General features: G+C 45.4%; 1 protein-coding gene across 1 annotated transcript in view; it reads left to right on the top strand.

The window, feature by feature from the left end:
- Nucleotides 1-8,264: 8,264 nt before the first annotated feature.
- Nucleotides 8,265-13,726, top strand: part of LRRC1 (leucine rich repeat containing 1) — a 71,071-nt gene continuing 65,609 nt past the window's right edge. The window contains exon 1 of the mRNA XM_054629397.2: nt 8,265-8,798. Coding sequence (XP_054485372.1) covers nt 8,640-8,798 — 159 coding nt within the window. The 5' untranslated portion in view covers nt 8,265-8,639. The remainder of the gene's footprint in view (nt 8,799-13,726) is intronic.

Genomic DNA, 13,726 nt, shown 5'->3' with positions numbered 1-13,726 from the left:
TCAACTTCCCTCTTTTCAATTTCCAGCCCTGAGATCAATTAAAAATACAGCATAAAGCTTCCCACCTTCCAGAAAATAAATGATGTGATCTCATGGTGGGTCCTGTAGGAGATGCACAGGGTTGAAGTGGGAGATTGAAAAGAATCAAGGAAAAACTGCATCATACAGCTATATCTGTATTAGGCCCAACATCTTTATCCTGGGATCAGATTCCTGCTGAGATTTTGCTTGAGAGCAGCTTGTCCTTCCTGCTGGGAAGAGACACAGGGTGAGCCACAAGATGACCATGGCTGTGTTGGGAAAGTTGGAGGAAAAGCAACATACAGGAAAGGGGGCCCTGGGTGTGCTCTGTTTCTTTGGGGTAGCCCATGACCTAGCAGCACTTCTATCTGGAGACAACCCCATCTGTACAGCTTTTAAACCTGAGAGCACTGATGTATTTGGACAGCCTAAACCAAGGAAGCCCAAGGTAGGGAGTGGGAGATGAGAAGTCGAGTCCCTGCCACAAGCAAGGAGCCTGGCGCCATGCACAGCAAAATGGTATGGACAGCTAGGCTGCAGAATTACAGCCAAAATTACAAGCTGCTGCTTGCCAACTGTGTGGCTGAAGGAGCATGCCAGAGCAGACTGGGTTTCCCTCTCACCCCTGTCTGGCCTCCTGTCAGCCTACGCCTCTGTGCAGTGCCTGGACAAAGCACTAAAAACTGGAAATAGAAATACAGAATTAAAAACTGGAATAAAATGTCCAGGCCCAGGGTCTGTGTTTCTGTGATGGTTGGAAAACTGGTGGGCATTTCACAATTAAAGCTGAGCAGTATCTACAGTGGGTGGAGGTGCTTCCATGCCAGGATTCCCACAATGGGTAAAACAAGATGTATATGTATATAGCACCTCTGGTGTCAGCTGTAAGAAGCCTATTTCTTGAAGCACCATGCCCTTTTCTGGTCCACATATTTTCAAGTAATCTGATTTCACATTTGCAGTCATCTCAGATCTTCTCACAATCAAAATAATTTCAATGTTTTCTTCCAACATAAAATAGTCTTAACTGAGCACATGGTACCTTGGAAAACCTCTTCTCTCCTAAAATGACCAAGGAGAGGCAGAGTAGTTCTCTGTGGCGGGATGTACAGTGATCATCTAGCTGAGCTTCTGGGCTGGTGGAAGTTCCTTGCAGTGAGGAGTTTGCTGAAGGGTCACACTCCAGCCCACTTTGCTTTCCATTTACTCCTGTTTGCCGCAGAGCTTTGGAGGTGCGTGCATGGACTTCTGAGTTCACCGCTGTATCTCTGTTTGCCAAGTGTTTACTTGACCTAAATTCTTTTGAAAACCATCATTTGTGACAACTTAGCACAGGCTCTACAGAACTGGGTAGCTGATTAATAAGCCCTGTGAACTGGACTCACAAGCTCTGACATTTTATCAACAGTACAAGCAGGTTTTTTTTTTAATTTTATTTATTTTTAGTGCTACTGATTTCTTAAACTATATATTTTTTCGAACTGTAAGATTGACCTGTTGTATATATATCCTAAATTGTTAGTTCACCTTTCAGTCCTCAGCATAACATCTCTCCAGAAAGGGATTTAATTGTGAAAACAGTTGTGATTCTTACTGAATAGCTACATCATACCGGGTAAGTCACTGGATTCGGATGTCTGCTTTTAATGCCAGTTGTTACTAGGATATGATTAAAGGCAGAAATATATTTTACCTGGTGCAGTGGCTTACTATACTTTTTTCCTTTTGGTATTCCAAATAATTACTATTATATTTTATTTGTCCTTGGTCTAATTCCTTAAATAAGCAACTTTCACAGTTCAGTTCCTCTTTCTCTGAGGAGAAGTGTCAGAAATTTCTTCATTCTTTTTCCTGAAGATAAATAACACTTTTATAACATGACATTTTATAACTTAAATAAAAAAAATAATCATCTGTGGTAAAATTCATTGAAGTACAGCTTTCCAATTAACATGCATTTATATGAGCTAATATAGGAAATTAGTGAAGGGTAGACTTAACATTAAACTTGCATTTCTGAATGCTAAATATGGAATTGTGTGTATGCAATTGTTGATAATACCCCATTTGAATTGGGCATTGAATTCCCTTCCAGCTGAGAGGAAGAAAGTAAGAAAGCACATATAAAAAAGCCAAAGTTAAAAAAAAATTACAAGCCAGTCAAAATACTCTTCATTGCTGTAAAATTTACATTAGCCCTGGTACTACCTGCTTCTTCCTCCTCTCCATAAAACATGCTCCAGGTCCATCAATGAGTCCACCAAATGATGGGCTGTAAGAATGCTCCTGATGTGGGCTCTTGACATGCCAAGTGATGTTCCTTGTCACCACCCTTGCACTGGTGGGAGCCACCAGCTCAGCTTCCCTCAGAGAGATGTGGCCTCCTGACCCTCGCAATGCTGGAAGCCCACGGGAAGCCAGGGGTCTCTCATCATTCGGCCGTAGAGGTCATGAAATGATGATGAGATTTAATGCCTACCCAAATCCTCAGGCTGGGTCGATGGGCAGCAGGGTGACTGACCTACCTTGTGCTTGTATCTGCCTTTTCTACTTCATGCCAAATCCAGCAGTGTGGTTGTTTCTGCTGGCCATAGGAAATTGAGCACCAAACTACATCCAGTCGAGGATTATTTAGTTACATCATGGTGTTGATATTAAAAAATAAACATGGACCTGAATGCATGTCTCAACTTGCTGTCTTCATGGTGGTTGGAGGAGCAAAATTTGCTGTGCAAAGTTGTATAGAACCAGCTGAAAACAGCAAAAACCTGAAAAAGGGTTGGGACCCAGAATCTACCCATCTGTTGTCACAGCCAGCCCAGCAGCTGGGAGGGGAAAAAAAAAGAAGGAAAAAGCCAATCCTGACTGCCAGACTGTCTTTTACTTATTTGCATGAGCACATCTATTTGTTCTTCTGGCCAAAGAAGATGAGGGATGTCAGCCCTTGAAAGTTGGTGTGAAATATGAAACTACTGGATACAATGCAACCACATATGACTGGCCACTCCTTAAAAACCAAACTGAAGCAAGAGGGATTAAATCAAAGTAATACCTCATGTGATTACAGCTCAAATAAAAGCTGACGTTAACATGAGTGATTTGTTTGGTGGTGGGGGTGGAGAATTGAGGAGATGCTACAACTTCTGCTCACAGTGATTGCTATTTATAACACTGTAAAACCACAGTGAACGTGTTAAATGCGCTGCCACGAGCGCGTGCCGCTTCAGCTTGGTATTATGGCTATAATAATTCATTGTGGCTCTCAGCCCTGCCTTTGTACTAGTAATACATTATGTGATCGTGTATCAGTTATTCTAGGCATACAAAAACCTTGTAGATGTGGTGGTACCTGTGATGATTAAACCATAATTTGTAACTGTAGCTATGTAATAGGTGTGGGAACGCTTTACAGTCACATCTACCTGCTGTTTTTACAGCCCTCCTCTAAACAATTTACATAGAAACGAAGAACAAATGAGACCAGAGTCCTCAGCCAGCAAAACTGAGCAAAGAGAAGTATGTCAGTGCTAATTACCTCCAGCACCCTGCTGGGGCTGCCTTCAGCAGCTCTGCAGGCTGTGATACAGTGGGTTCAGTAGTATTCCTGTTTAATTTGCTCACAGATGCTGGGGAACTAATCTTCCAGCAGAAATCCAGTGCTAGCTAAATTATTTTCCCCCAAAACTTGTCCTGTTAGCTATAGTACTTGGGTCTTTCTGTTTTTATACTCTTCTTGTTTTGCCCTGGATTCTCTGTGCCATGTAACCATATCTCTTTATAGCAAGGCTTAGAAATCTGGGGGAAGGAAGAGGTCCTGAATGCAGAAAGAGACTTCAGGAACTTGGCCTGCTTTATTTTTATTTTATCTGTATGGAGGTTTTTTTGGGGTTGGGGTTTGGTTTTTTTTTTTTTGCATTTTTTTAGTTATTCATTGTACTTTTCCTAGTGCTAAGTGGATTTTGAACTGAGCTTTATGAATTACTTAAACTACGCTGATGCAAAATCTATTTCTATCCATTCTTTATGTTTTCTTTATATCCAACAATGTACATTACTATTAAATTCTGATTATTTTGAGTATTACTGCTTTCCCTGTAGCAGTACTAACCTCCTCTGCACTCACTCAAGCCCATGGATATCCTTGCTCTAGGCCTTCTTGTAAGAATCTCAACCTGAAACTTGGCATTCTTTGCTTGAATTGCCTTTTGACAAGCCAGAAAGCAATTCTGTCTGAGCTGTGCTGGGAGAGCAACAGCATGACCTTGCTCTTGCTTCTTTCAAATCATAACTTCCAGGAACACTCCTGAGATCAGTCCAGCCTTATCTGTATTTCACATTTCATTGTCTGAGTTCTTTGTAAGTCACAGAAACCTAATTTTTTGTTCAGGATCACTCAGGATGATGGTATCTAGTAAGAGAAATTGAGATTTTCAGCACTGAAGCTCTTGGCTATATGCCCAGACCAGGCTGGAGTGACTGAAGGATGGCTCTTTGTTTGATGGACTTAAGACATTAATTTTTTTGGTCATGACCAGTCTCCCAGGTTTCAACTATGAAGTGACTGTGTGTATAACTGGTACCCCTGGTGTCATTCCCAACAGAGAGCCCTGGAAGCACTGAACTGTTCAGCAGGGTGATCTCTTGCACTCAACGCAGTTCTGCTGGCAATGCCATGCAGGAGAGTTTGCTCACCTCCTGCTGTGTATGTCCTGCAAATAACCAGCTGCAAACTTTGTTAATGAGCACCGTAACACCATTTAACGGGGGCAACAGGGACTGTCACAAACCCTGATGTGGGCTCCCTGATCACAGTGTGAATAGCATCTGTTCCCCTCTGAATCAGAGCTGGTGGAAGTCTGACCTTGTCTGCACAAGACTGAAGAAAGCGGTCGGCTGGGAAAGAAGCACAAAGCTGCTCCCCACACTCATTTACTCCTCCTGCAGAAGAGGTGCTGGCTCTACCTCTCTTATCAAATGGCAGCTGGAACCAGGTAATCCTCCTGCAGGACTGTGAGACCAGCACAACTTAATTCCTTCTGCATGTGAGCCACACCTTGGCTTGCTGTGGAAATGTGTAATGCAGCAGGACTGCTTCTATCAGAGAGGGCAACACTGCTCCGAACCCCCGGGGGGCACAGTGCCCCAAGTAATAAGGTTGTCAGGTATGTGTTAGTATGAATCCTGGCAACTTGCTGTCCTCCTTTCTCACAACTTGCATGCCTGGCTATAGCTTCTAGTTACTGTATTGTATCACAATTCTCTCTTCTCACCCTTTTTTCAAGACCTCTCCCACCAAAACTTGTCCCAATATGAGATGTATTCTTCATTTAGGGAAGGTTTTTTATTGCTGCTATTTCCTAGCGCAGAAGAACCACAGATACCAGTAACTTATTACACTGACCAAAGCTGAACAAGTTTGCTTGCTTGAGAGGTTGCTTTCTACAGTGAGAATACTATTTTCCCAAGAATGGCACTGATTTGCCTTTTGACTTCCTCAGTGACTATTTCCACACCATAGCTTCAGGCTATACTTTCACCTCTGCAGCGGGCCAGGGGCACTAGCACTGATTTATTGTCCTAAGCTTCCAAGGATTTTATCAAAATTCTATGACACTAGCTGTCCAACGTAGAGAAAGGAAAGATCTTTATCCTTGTATTGAGTGTCAGCTGGTGAAGGCAGATCTCATAAATAAGTATTAAGCTTTCTTGCAATCACTCTGTCCCCTGGACTCCCTGAGACTCATGAGAAGTGTGCAAATTTTGACTCATTATTCATTAAAGTATACAGACTCACCCGATTGTCAGTCACCCTCCTGTTACTGCCTGGACTTGTCACAGTGAGGCCTAGTCATGAGACACATGACAGCATCTGCAGAAGTGACATCTCATGTCAGATTTCGTGTCCATGTCATGGAAGAAAGGTTTAAGCTGTTTACAAGCATCTGAGACAATCAGTGTAGTGCTGGGATCTGAAGTCCTCTTTGTCTGGAGGGCATGCTGGGCATTTCTCCCAAATGGCACAGAGAGCAGTGTAAGATGGTGAGAGAACCTTTCCACTGAGGCCACTGCTAGAGCTCTTGCCTGTTGTCATATTCAGCTGTGGGACAGTGTGGATGCTTCCCGACAAGCAGAAGATGGACACAAGGTCCTGAGGTGCCACTGACCAGTCTGTTTTTTAGAGTTGGAGTTCAGGAGGCAATGTGTTCATCCTTCTGTTCAGCAATTAAGCAAGTCATGTTGTTCTCCAGTTTCAAACGCTTTGATTTATCCCATTCCTGTGATGTAGTCCTTTGTAGTACTGCATGTCCTAGGTAAATTGGGGGTAGTCAGCAGTAGCCCTCCCTTGTTCATGTGCCCTGCTGCATGGCTCCTCTTAGTGTCACTTCTTCAGAGAGTTCCCTAGGAACAGAGGCACTGAGGTTGCTGAATTTAGGCAAAGCAATCTTGGCAGCAAATCTGCTGTTGGTCACAGAGGCTTGTGAACAGTTGGAGCCTTATATCTGCCTCAGTATTTGTTCAGTTGATCTCTGCTGAGCCTCCACATTCCCTGCATCTGGTTCAATACCTTCAGTGTCAAATCTTGGGTTGGAGCTGCCATGAGAAGATTGATTTTCTGAACCTAGCTCCTCTGCCTGGAATCAGGGAGGACCAGTCTCAACAGCAGCTGCAAGAAGTGCATCTGAAGTGCCTGGCTGGCCCTGGCTGCGACCCACTAATTGTGACAGAGATGGTCCTCATCTCCACATCTGAAATCTGCTGGGCAGCTTCCTGCATCCCTGTCTTTGCCAAGCTCTGCCAGAGCACAACAGGTTGGTTTGATTTATCCTGTTGAAGTTATCTAATCTCCTGCTGCGGGGCTGGGAAGGTTCAGGAGTGCTGGTGTGTGCCTGCCCTGTTTCTGAGCACATGTGAACACATTTATGAATGCTCTTTTGTAATTACTGAATATATTCATGGAAGGAAGAAACAATTGGTTCTGACAGCTATTTTTTAAAGATATTTATAAGAAAAAGATAACATTTTTAAAGTTTCTTGTTTTGTAGGTCTGCAAAGAGTAACAGTATGTAAGTACCTAAGATGTTTTTAAAACCAAAAAATAGGCAGATCACTCCAATTCCCACAGAAATTTAACAAGTGCAGCTTGTAGGATTTATTAGCTGATTTAAGAAGAACCTAACAGTAAATACATTACAACTTTGTAAGATTAAGTATTGTTGGTACCATGCAGGGATTGAAGAACAGAGACAATTACAATAAACTCCCTCTTCCCTAATCCTGTATCTGCACCCAATTATAATTATGCAAGAAATTAGCAATATTTCAAGAACAGCGCTGATGTTAACTCCCTCTTTTCAAAAGTATTTTGTGTTGCTGTGTAGATTACAAAATTGCTATTATGCAACCAGAAAGACGAGATCCTTTAAGACTGTTTTGCCATCAGAGCTCAGGAGCACCTCGCCCCACTCACAGGGCTGTGGAGTGGCACTGCCGGAGACCAGAGCCGGCGGACGCGGGCAGAGGACTGCCGGAGTATTTGCCTTTGTTAACCCTTGTGACATAACGATTGCCCTTTTGAAAGTGGATTAAAAACCCCGTAATTCAGAAAGCCTTGAGGATAGCATATATTTCTGTCTTTTCTTTTTTAATGTTAGACTAATGCAATTTGAGAGGGAAAACATTACTCACGGCCAGGTACCTAGAGTGCGTTTCATACATTTTATTGTGCTACTTTCCAGACAGAATTCTAACAATTTAAAAGAAACTGTGAGCGTGGTCTGCGCACTCTCCCGCTCGGCGCTTCAGGTAGGGATCGGCATGTCCCAGAGTGGGTAAAATGAGCGTCCCGAACCGCTCCCCGCCACTCCCGGGGATTGCGGACGCCGCCGTTCCGACAGCAGCAGCCGCCGCCCGCCGCGCGGGGCGCTGGCCGAGCCCGCCCGGGGCGGCTGCGGGCCCGGCGGCTGCTGGGGGAGCGGCGCCCCGCCAGTCCCCGGGGCGGAGGGTTGCGGTGCGAGCCCCGCTGCCGGGCAGCACGCTACGCTTCCAGCTGGGAGAAGCTTCCAGCCGGCGTTGCTTTTCTTTCCCTTGGCAGAAAGTTGTGCGGCCGCCCGCCCCCGGCTGCCCGGGGCGAGGCGGCGCCGGGGCGGGAGCGGGGGGGTGTGCGAGCGGCGGGCCGGGTCCGGGCCCGGGGCGGGGCAGGGCGGCAGGGCCCGGCCCCGCTGATGTCAGCCGGGACGGGGGAGGAGAGGAGGGGGAGCGGGAGCGGCCGCCCGTGTTCCGGGTCAGGCGCGGGAATGCGCGGCGGCGGCCGGCAGCGCTGCGCTCGGCGCCCCGCGATGTCTCTGCGGAGAGGGCAGCGGCCCGCCGAGAGGCACTAGGGGGACGCCCCCGGTTCCGCCCCGCTCCGGCTCCCGCCCATTGTTCTCCCGGGGCCGCCGCGCTCGCCCGGGGCTGCTTCCCGCCGGTGGCGGCGGCGCGCTGGATGCGGCTTGCGGCCGCTGGCTCGCCGGGACCCGCGCTGCGCGGCGGCGGAGCGGGCAGCAGCTCCCGCGGCCGGCGGCGAGGAGGGGGCGGCGGTGAGCGGCGGCGCCCGCCCCGCGGCCCCCGGCGGCGGGGCGATGTTCCACTGCATCCCCCTGTGGCGGTGCAACCGCCATGTGGAGTCCATCGACAAGCGGCACTGCTCGCTGGCCGCCGTGCCCGAGGAGATCTACCGCTACAGCCGCAGCCTGGAGGAGCTCCTGCTGGACGCCAACCAGCTCCGCGAGCTGCCCAAGGTGAGCGGGAGTGGGAGCGGGGACCCAGGTGAGCTGCCCCGGCAGGTGCCTGCCGAGCTCCGGTCCAGCGCCCGCCCCGAGGCGGCGGTGAGGGGCTCCTGGGGCCGTGGGTCTGTGGTAGCAGCCCTCGGAGTTAAAGGAAGAGCCGGAGTTTCAGGGTAGCGTTTCCCCGGAGTTTGACGGGAAATGAGCTTTCATGAGCAAAACCTGGAGGTCCGCGCCTTGCAGCAGGACAGGTCCTGTTGGAGGGCAGGGGGGTTGGTGCCGGAGTCGCAGGACATGAGTGAATATTGTGATTAACATGCACGTCATCGGAATTACGAGACCTTGGAGGATATTCAGCCCTCCCCTTTTTTCCCCTTTCGGTAGATACTATCTGCTCCGTACATGGGAAAACCAAAACCCTCCAGCAGATAACCGCGTTCCCGTTTCTGCTTTCTACTCCTGGAAACTTCGTTGTGCAAAACACGAGAGACGAATAAGCCTTTTCTGTGTCTCGGTCTAAGTCCCGCGCAGTTGTCAGTGTTTTGCTTCTCACTTGAAGCTTGTACTCAGAGTTTTATGCATACTGTATTTTTGGTGTTATTGTCAAAGAGGAATTCACGTTAAAGTCAACATGATTTTGAGACCTTGAAGTGGTACCTACCAGTGTCCCTCTCCGGGTGGCACTTGCAGATTTTGCCGGAGGGACTCCATGAGAGTGGCTCCAGCGAGGCACTGCGGCTCCACAGATGCGGAGGGAGTGGGAGGCATGCTCCACTTCTGACTTGAGGACCCCCGAGCTTTTTCCCCCTTGTTTGTTCCTTAAACTTTGGACAATTCAGAAACCTTTGTGAGTTGTGGTTGGTAGAGTTTGACACGGGAAGTGTTACCTGGAACCTACGTCTTAAAGCTATGTGGACTCTTACTAACTTCGAATCCAAGAAACTGAACTCACTAGCCAGAAAATTTTTCAAAAGCACCTTTGTTTGTACCTGAATCAAAGTTGCTCTGTTCGTACCCAGACTTAAACAGCCTTACTTTTTCCTTTTTGAAATTCGGTGCACTCACATACACTCTCTTTTTTCAACTCTATATAGTAAGAGTAATCGTGGTGGCTAGGTTTTCCTTCAGACACTAGTAAAAATAGTCAGTTGGACTGATGTGTTAAATTTGGCTTTTTCTTTTGAAAAACCTAGGCACAAGTTTGCATCTTGTTGTGACTGAACTCTTTATCCTTCTGAAGTAGAGCAAAACTGGTTTGCATAGCCTGTGTGTGGGTGCTATTTTTACTTCCAGCAGTTTTTGCTGGCTTTGTGCACAGACCAAACTCAGGAGTCCCTTTGTACAAGATCTTTCTTATTAGTGTTGGCTTTCAGGCTGGTACACATCATGTTACAGGGATATTTAATGTGTGTGTGACTAAAATCCCACTGACACCCATGGCTCTTGGATTTAAAAAAAAACTAATAAATTCACCACTGACTGGTTGCTGTGTACAAATGTAAAGGATGATGTCTGTTCATGGTGTTACATGGTACTAATTTCTGTAAATAGAGTGCAGCTATTTACTGTTTCTCTTCTATTCCTTGAACCATAATATATGAAATAGCCTTTTTTTGCCCTGTGAGGCTTAAATAGACCACTTTTTTCCCATTAGTTGCATGTGACTATGCATTACATCCCATACCTGTAAGAAATAGCTGAGGGGGTTAAAAAACTCCAAAAATCAGCCCAGGCTCCTTGGCATTGTGGTGGAATCAAGCAGAAGTTGAAGTTAGAAAGAAGGTTTTTTTTGGTTTTTTTTTTTTTTTTTTTTTTTTTTTAATGTGCATGGATCATGTTACAGGAGTGCCTGAATATACTGTAGGAATATGTTTGTGGGTTTTTAGCTGGACTAGGAGGAATCTGAAGAAATACAACCACAGAAACATACTTGTATCTGTCCTAAGTACTTTGTGCCTTGTCAGCAATGCAGGGAGGCATTTTTATTGGGGCTTCCTGCACAAACCTATGAACTTTCCTTGTCAGTTCCTTATTAATGATTTCTGATAAATGGAATAACAGCACCATCACCTCATGTAAGTGTTGACTCTGCAGAATTCTGAGGTACAAAAATAGAGCTGCAGTCCTGAATGTGAAACTAATGTATTGAGGGTAAAACTGATGGGAAGAGCCCTGTTCAACTTTTCTACCAGCAGATAGTTCTGAAAGTTCTCCTCTTGGAATCTGGTTGAGGAGAATCATGGAAGATCTCTCAGTGGAAGGTATCTACAGCATACAGTACTCATTGCTGTTGTATTTAAAGGGTAGTGTCAATGCAAAGTACAGATTCAGAATTGGTAATCAGTGCAAAAAGCTGGGGTAGACCATACCTCTGGTAGAGAAAACATGGGGGAAATCATCAGAGTGTGTAATTAACAAACTGTTGGGTCAGCATAGATAAAAGTGGTTGTTACGTCCTTAATTTAGTGTAATTCATTATATTAGTTTGACCTTACCTCCATTAAGTTTCTTCTCTACATACATAAAGGCAGTAATATAAAATCATGCTAGATTTTGGCTGAGTTGAGGCCTAAACAAGTCAGGAGAATTATGTAACTCTCAGTGGCTGGTTAGTTAGGTGTTTTTCAGTGCTTGATGAAGTCCTGAAGTTCACAGTGATCTGTGCCAATTCCTGGTGAATCACCTGTGGGCTGTGCTGATGCCATAATATAATCCTTCAACACTGATAAGGTGTTTGTGCTGCTGAGATGGTTGTGATGCCCCTTAGGAAATTGCTGCTGTAAAGCCTCACCTTGGCAGAGTGAAGAAGAAACTCCCTGTAAACTCTGTCACTTGCAGCAGAAGTTGCCATGGATGGAGGAGGAGACCCCAGCTCTGCTGCTCAGCTCTTCATTGTGCACATAGGTAGTTCAGGCTCACTTCCCCAGTGTGGGCAGCTGTGGTCTGAAAGGTCTTCTACAGCAGGCAGGAGGTCTTGTAAAGCTTCTCTGAAATCAAGTAGATACTGGTGAGTTCTTTTACCAACTTTGCCATGGCTACAAGACTGACAGTGATGATGGCTTTATTTCTAGACATCCACTTTACATCCACTTGTATTTTGTTTTTCATCCCTTCAAATGTAAAGCTTTCTGAGGGAGATAAATATCAGCAAGTGGCATGATGAAATATGTGGATCTGCTGCATTTCTCTCAAGCTGATGAGGCAATTTGTGTTGGATGCACATGCTTCCCTCCTCCCCCCCACTTCTCTCTGCTCCCATTTCTATCAAGTAGCTATAAAAGGTGTCCTTTGGTTGGTTTGAGCCAATACACCAGTAAAAGAATGTACTCTAATACATCCTAAAATCTCCATTTTGAGATACAGAAGTAGTCTTAGGTTTTGTTTAATTTGTAGGCTTTCCTAGCATACTTAAAACCTCTCTTATTCTAGAATAAGCTAGTAGAACATGGCGTGTGTTAGGGTGTTAATGAAAAAACCCAACAGAAGAAATACACATAAGAATCCTATCAAAATATGGAAGACAACTTAGAGAATTGCTGTAGCATCTTGAAGGAAAATGACTAGCAGGACTCAGCACTATTGCTGAATTGTGTGTTATGAGAGTCATGTGAAATATCCTCAGGAGAAACAAGGAATACACTTGAATCATGTTGAGGGAGTTACTTTGCTAGTTTTATTTCTGTTCTGTAAGCTGACCAAAATGCATGGTAGAATTCTTTTTTCTAAGGGGAGAGGGTAGGAAGGGTTCATCTGGAAAATACCTGAAAAAAAATGTCAGAGGAGCAGAGAAAGGTGCCCCTGTTATTTCTACTCTTCCCCATGTTTGCTTCCTTGGGCATTAATATGTGGACCAGAAAAAGAACTGTTTCTCTGACCCCCTTTTCCCTACAAATGCTTTTTTTTATCAAGTTGTATCTGTCAGCATTTTAAGAATACAAGGTAATAATTTTTGTTTGTAGAGTAACTTAAAGGTTTTTTATATAATTTTGTTGCTGCACATTTGGTTTCCATGTCAGTAAGTGAACCTTTGTCAAGGTTTCCTTAGCTGCTCTGCTGGATCCCATGATCCATTCTTTGCTCCATTCCCCAGTTACATGATGCAGAACTTGTTCTTATATTGACGGTGACCTTTTTCTGTCTTTACCACTGGTGTCTCAGACTTCTCACCCTGAATGTTCATACTTTCCCACCCTCCCCCATCCTTCATGTTCCAGGATCTTTCTTATTTCTTCCAACCCAAAGAGCTCTGTCTACCGTCTGTTGCTGATGCTTTGCTTCCTCTCCCATCCCTTCTGTGCTGGGTTCTTGACTGCCCTTGCAAACATCTCTTTTCTTTGTACTCTGCTCTTTCCCCTTCCTGCCTGCTGCCTCCCAGGTTCCCTCCTCTGCTCTTACCCTTCTTGCAGGATAAGCCAGCCTGGTGGGATGTGCTGGAGGAGCAAGCTGTATACTATTAAGCTGCTGGTGGTTTTCCACAATAATGAAGTCTCTCTGAAGCCTTTCTCAGCAGATGTGGCTGTTTTCCCACAGAACAGCAATTTCTAGCTGTCAGCATGCTTCTCGCCACTTCTGTTTTACAAGACAAATTAAAGAGCTGCACCCTTTGGTCTGAAAAGGATGGGCTATGTATAGAGTCGGTGGTGAAGTGTAGCTCACAACTTGCTTAAATAATTCCTTCTCCTGTGTTGGATCCCATGTGCCTTCTGTTGATTATTTTGTGTATCTGATTTTATTGGAGAAAAAAAAAGTGGTTGCCAGTGTGCATAGAGCGATTTAAAAATGTGGTTTGTGTGGTTTTCTTTTCTAAACCCATAGCATTTTTGTTTTCCTTGGGAGTGAAAACTTGATGAATTTTTCAACTCAGGCTGTAATGTGCAGTATATCATTTGCTGCACGTCAAAAACTATTCTTCACTGAAGAGTAGGCTTTCTGGCAAATTGCTT

This window comes from Agelaius phoeniceus, chromosome 3 (genome assembly GCF_051311805.1).
Source record: "Agelaius phoeniceus isolate bAgePho1 chromosome 3, bAgePho1.hap1, whole genome shotgun sequence".
NCBI lineage: Eukaryota > Metazoa > Chordata > Aves > Passeriformes > Icteridae > Agelaius > Agelaius phoeniceus.
The sequence above is the reverse complement of the archived record's forward strand: the minus strand, read 5'-3'. Positions and strand labels throughout refer to the sequence as shown.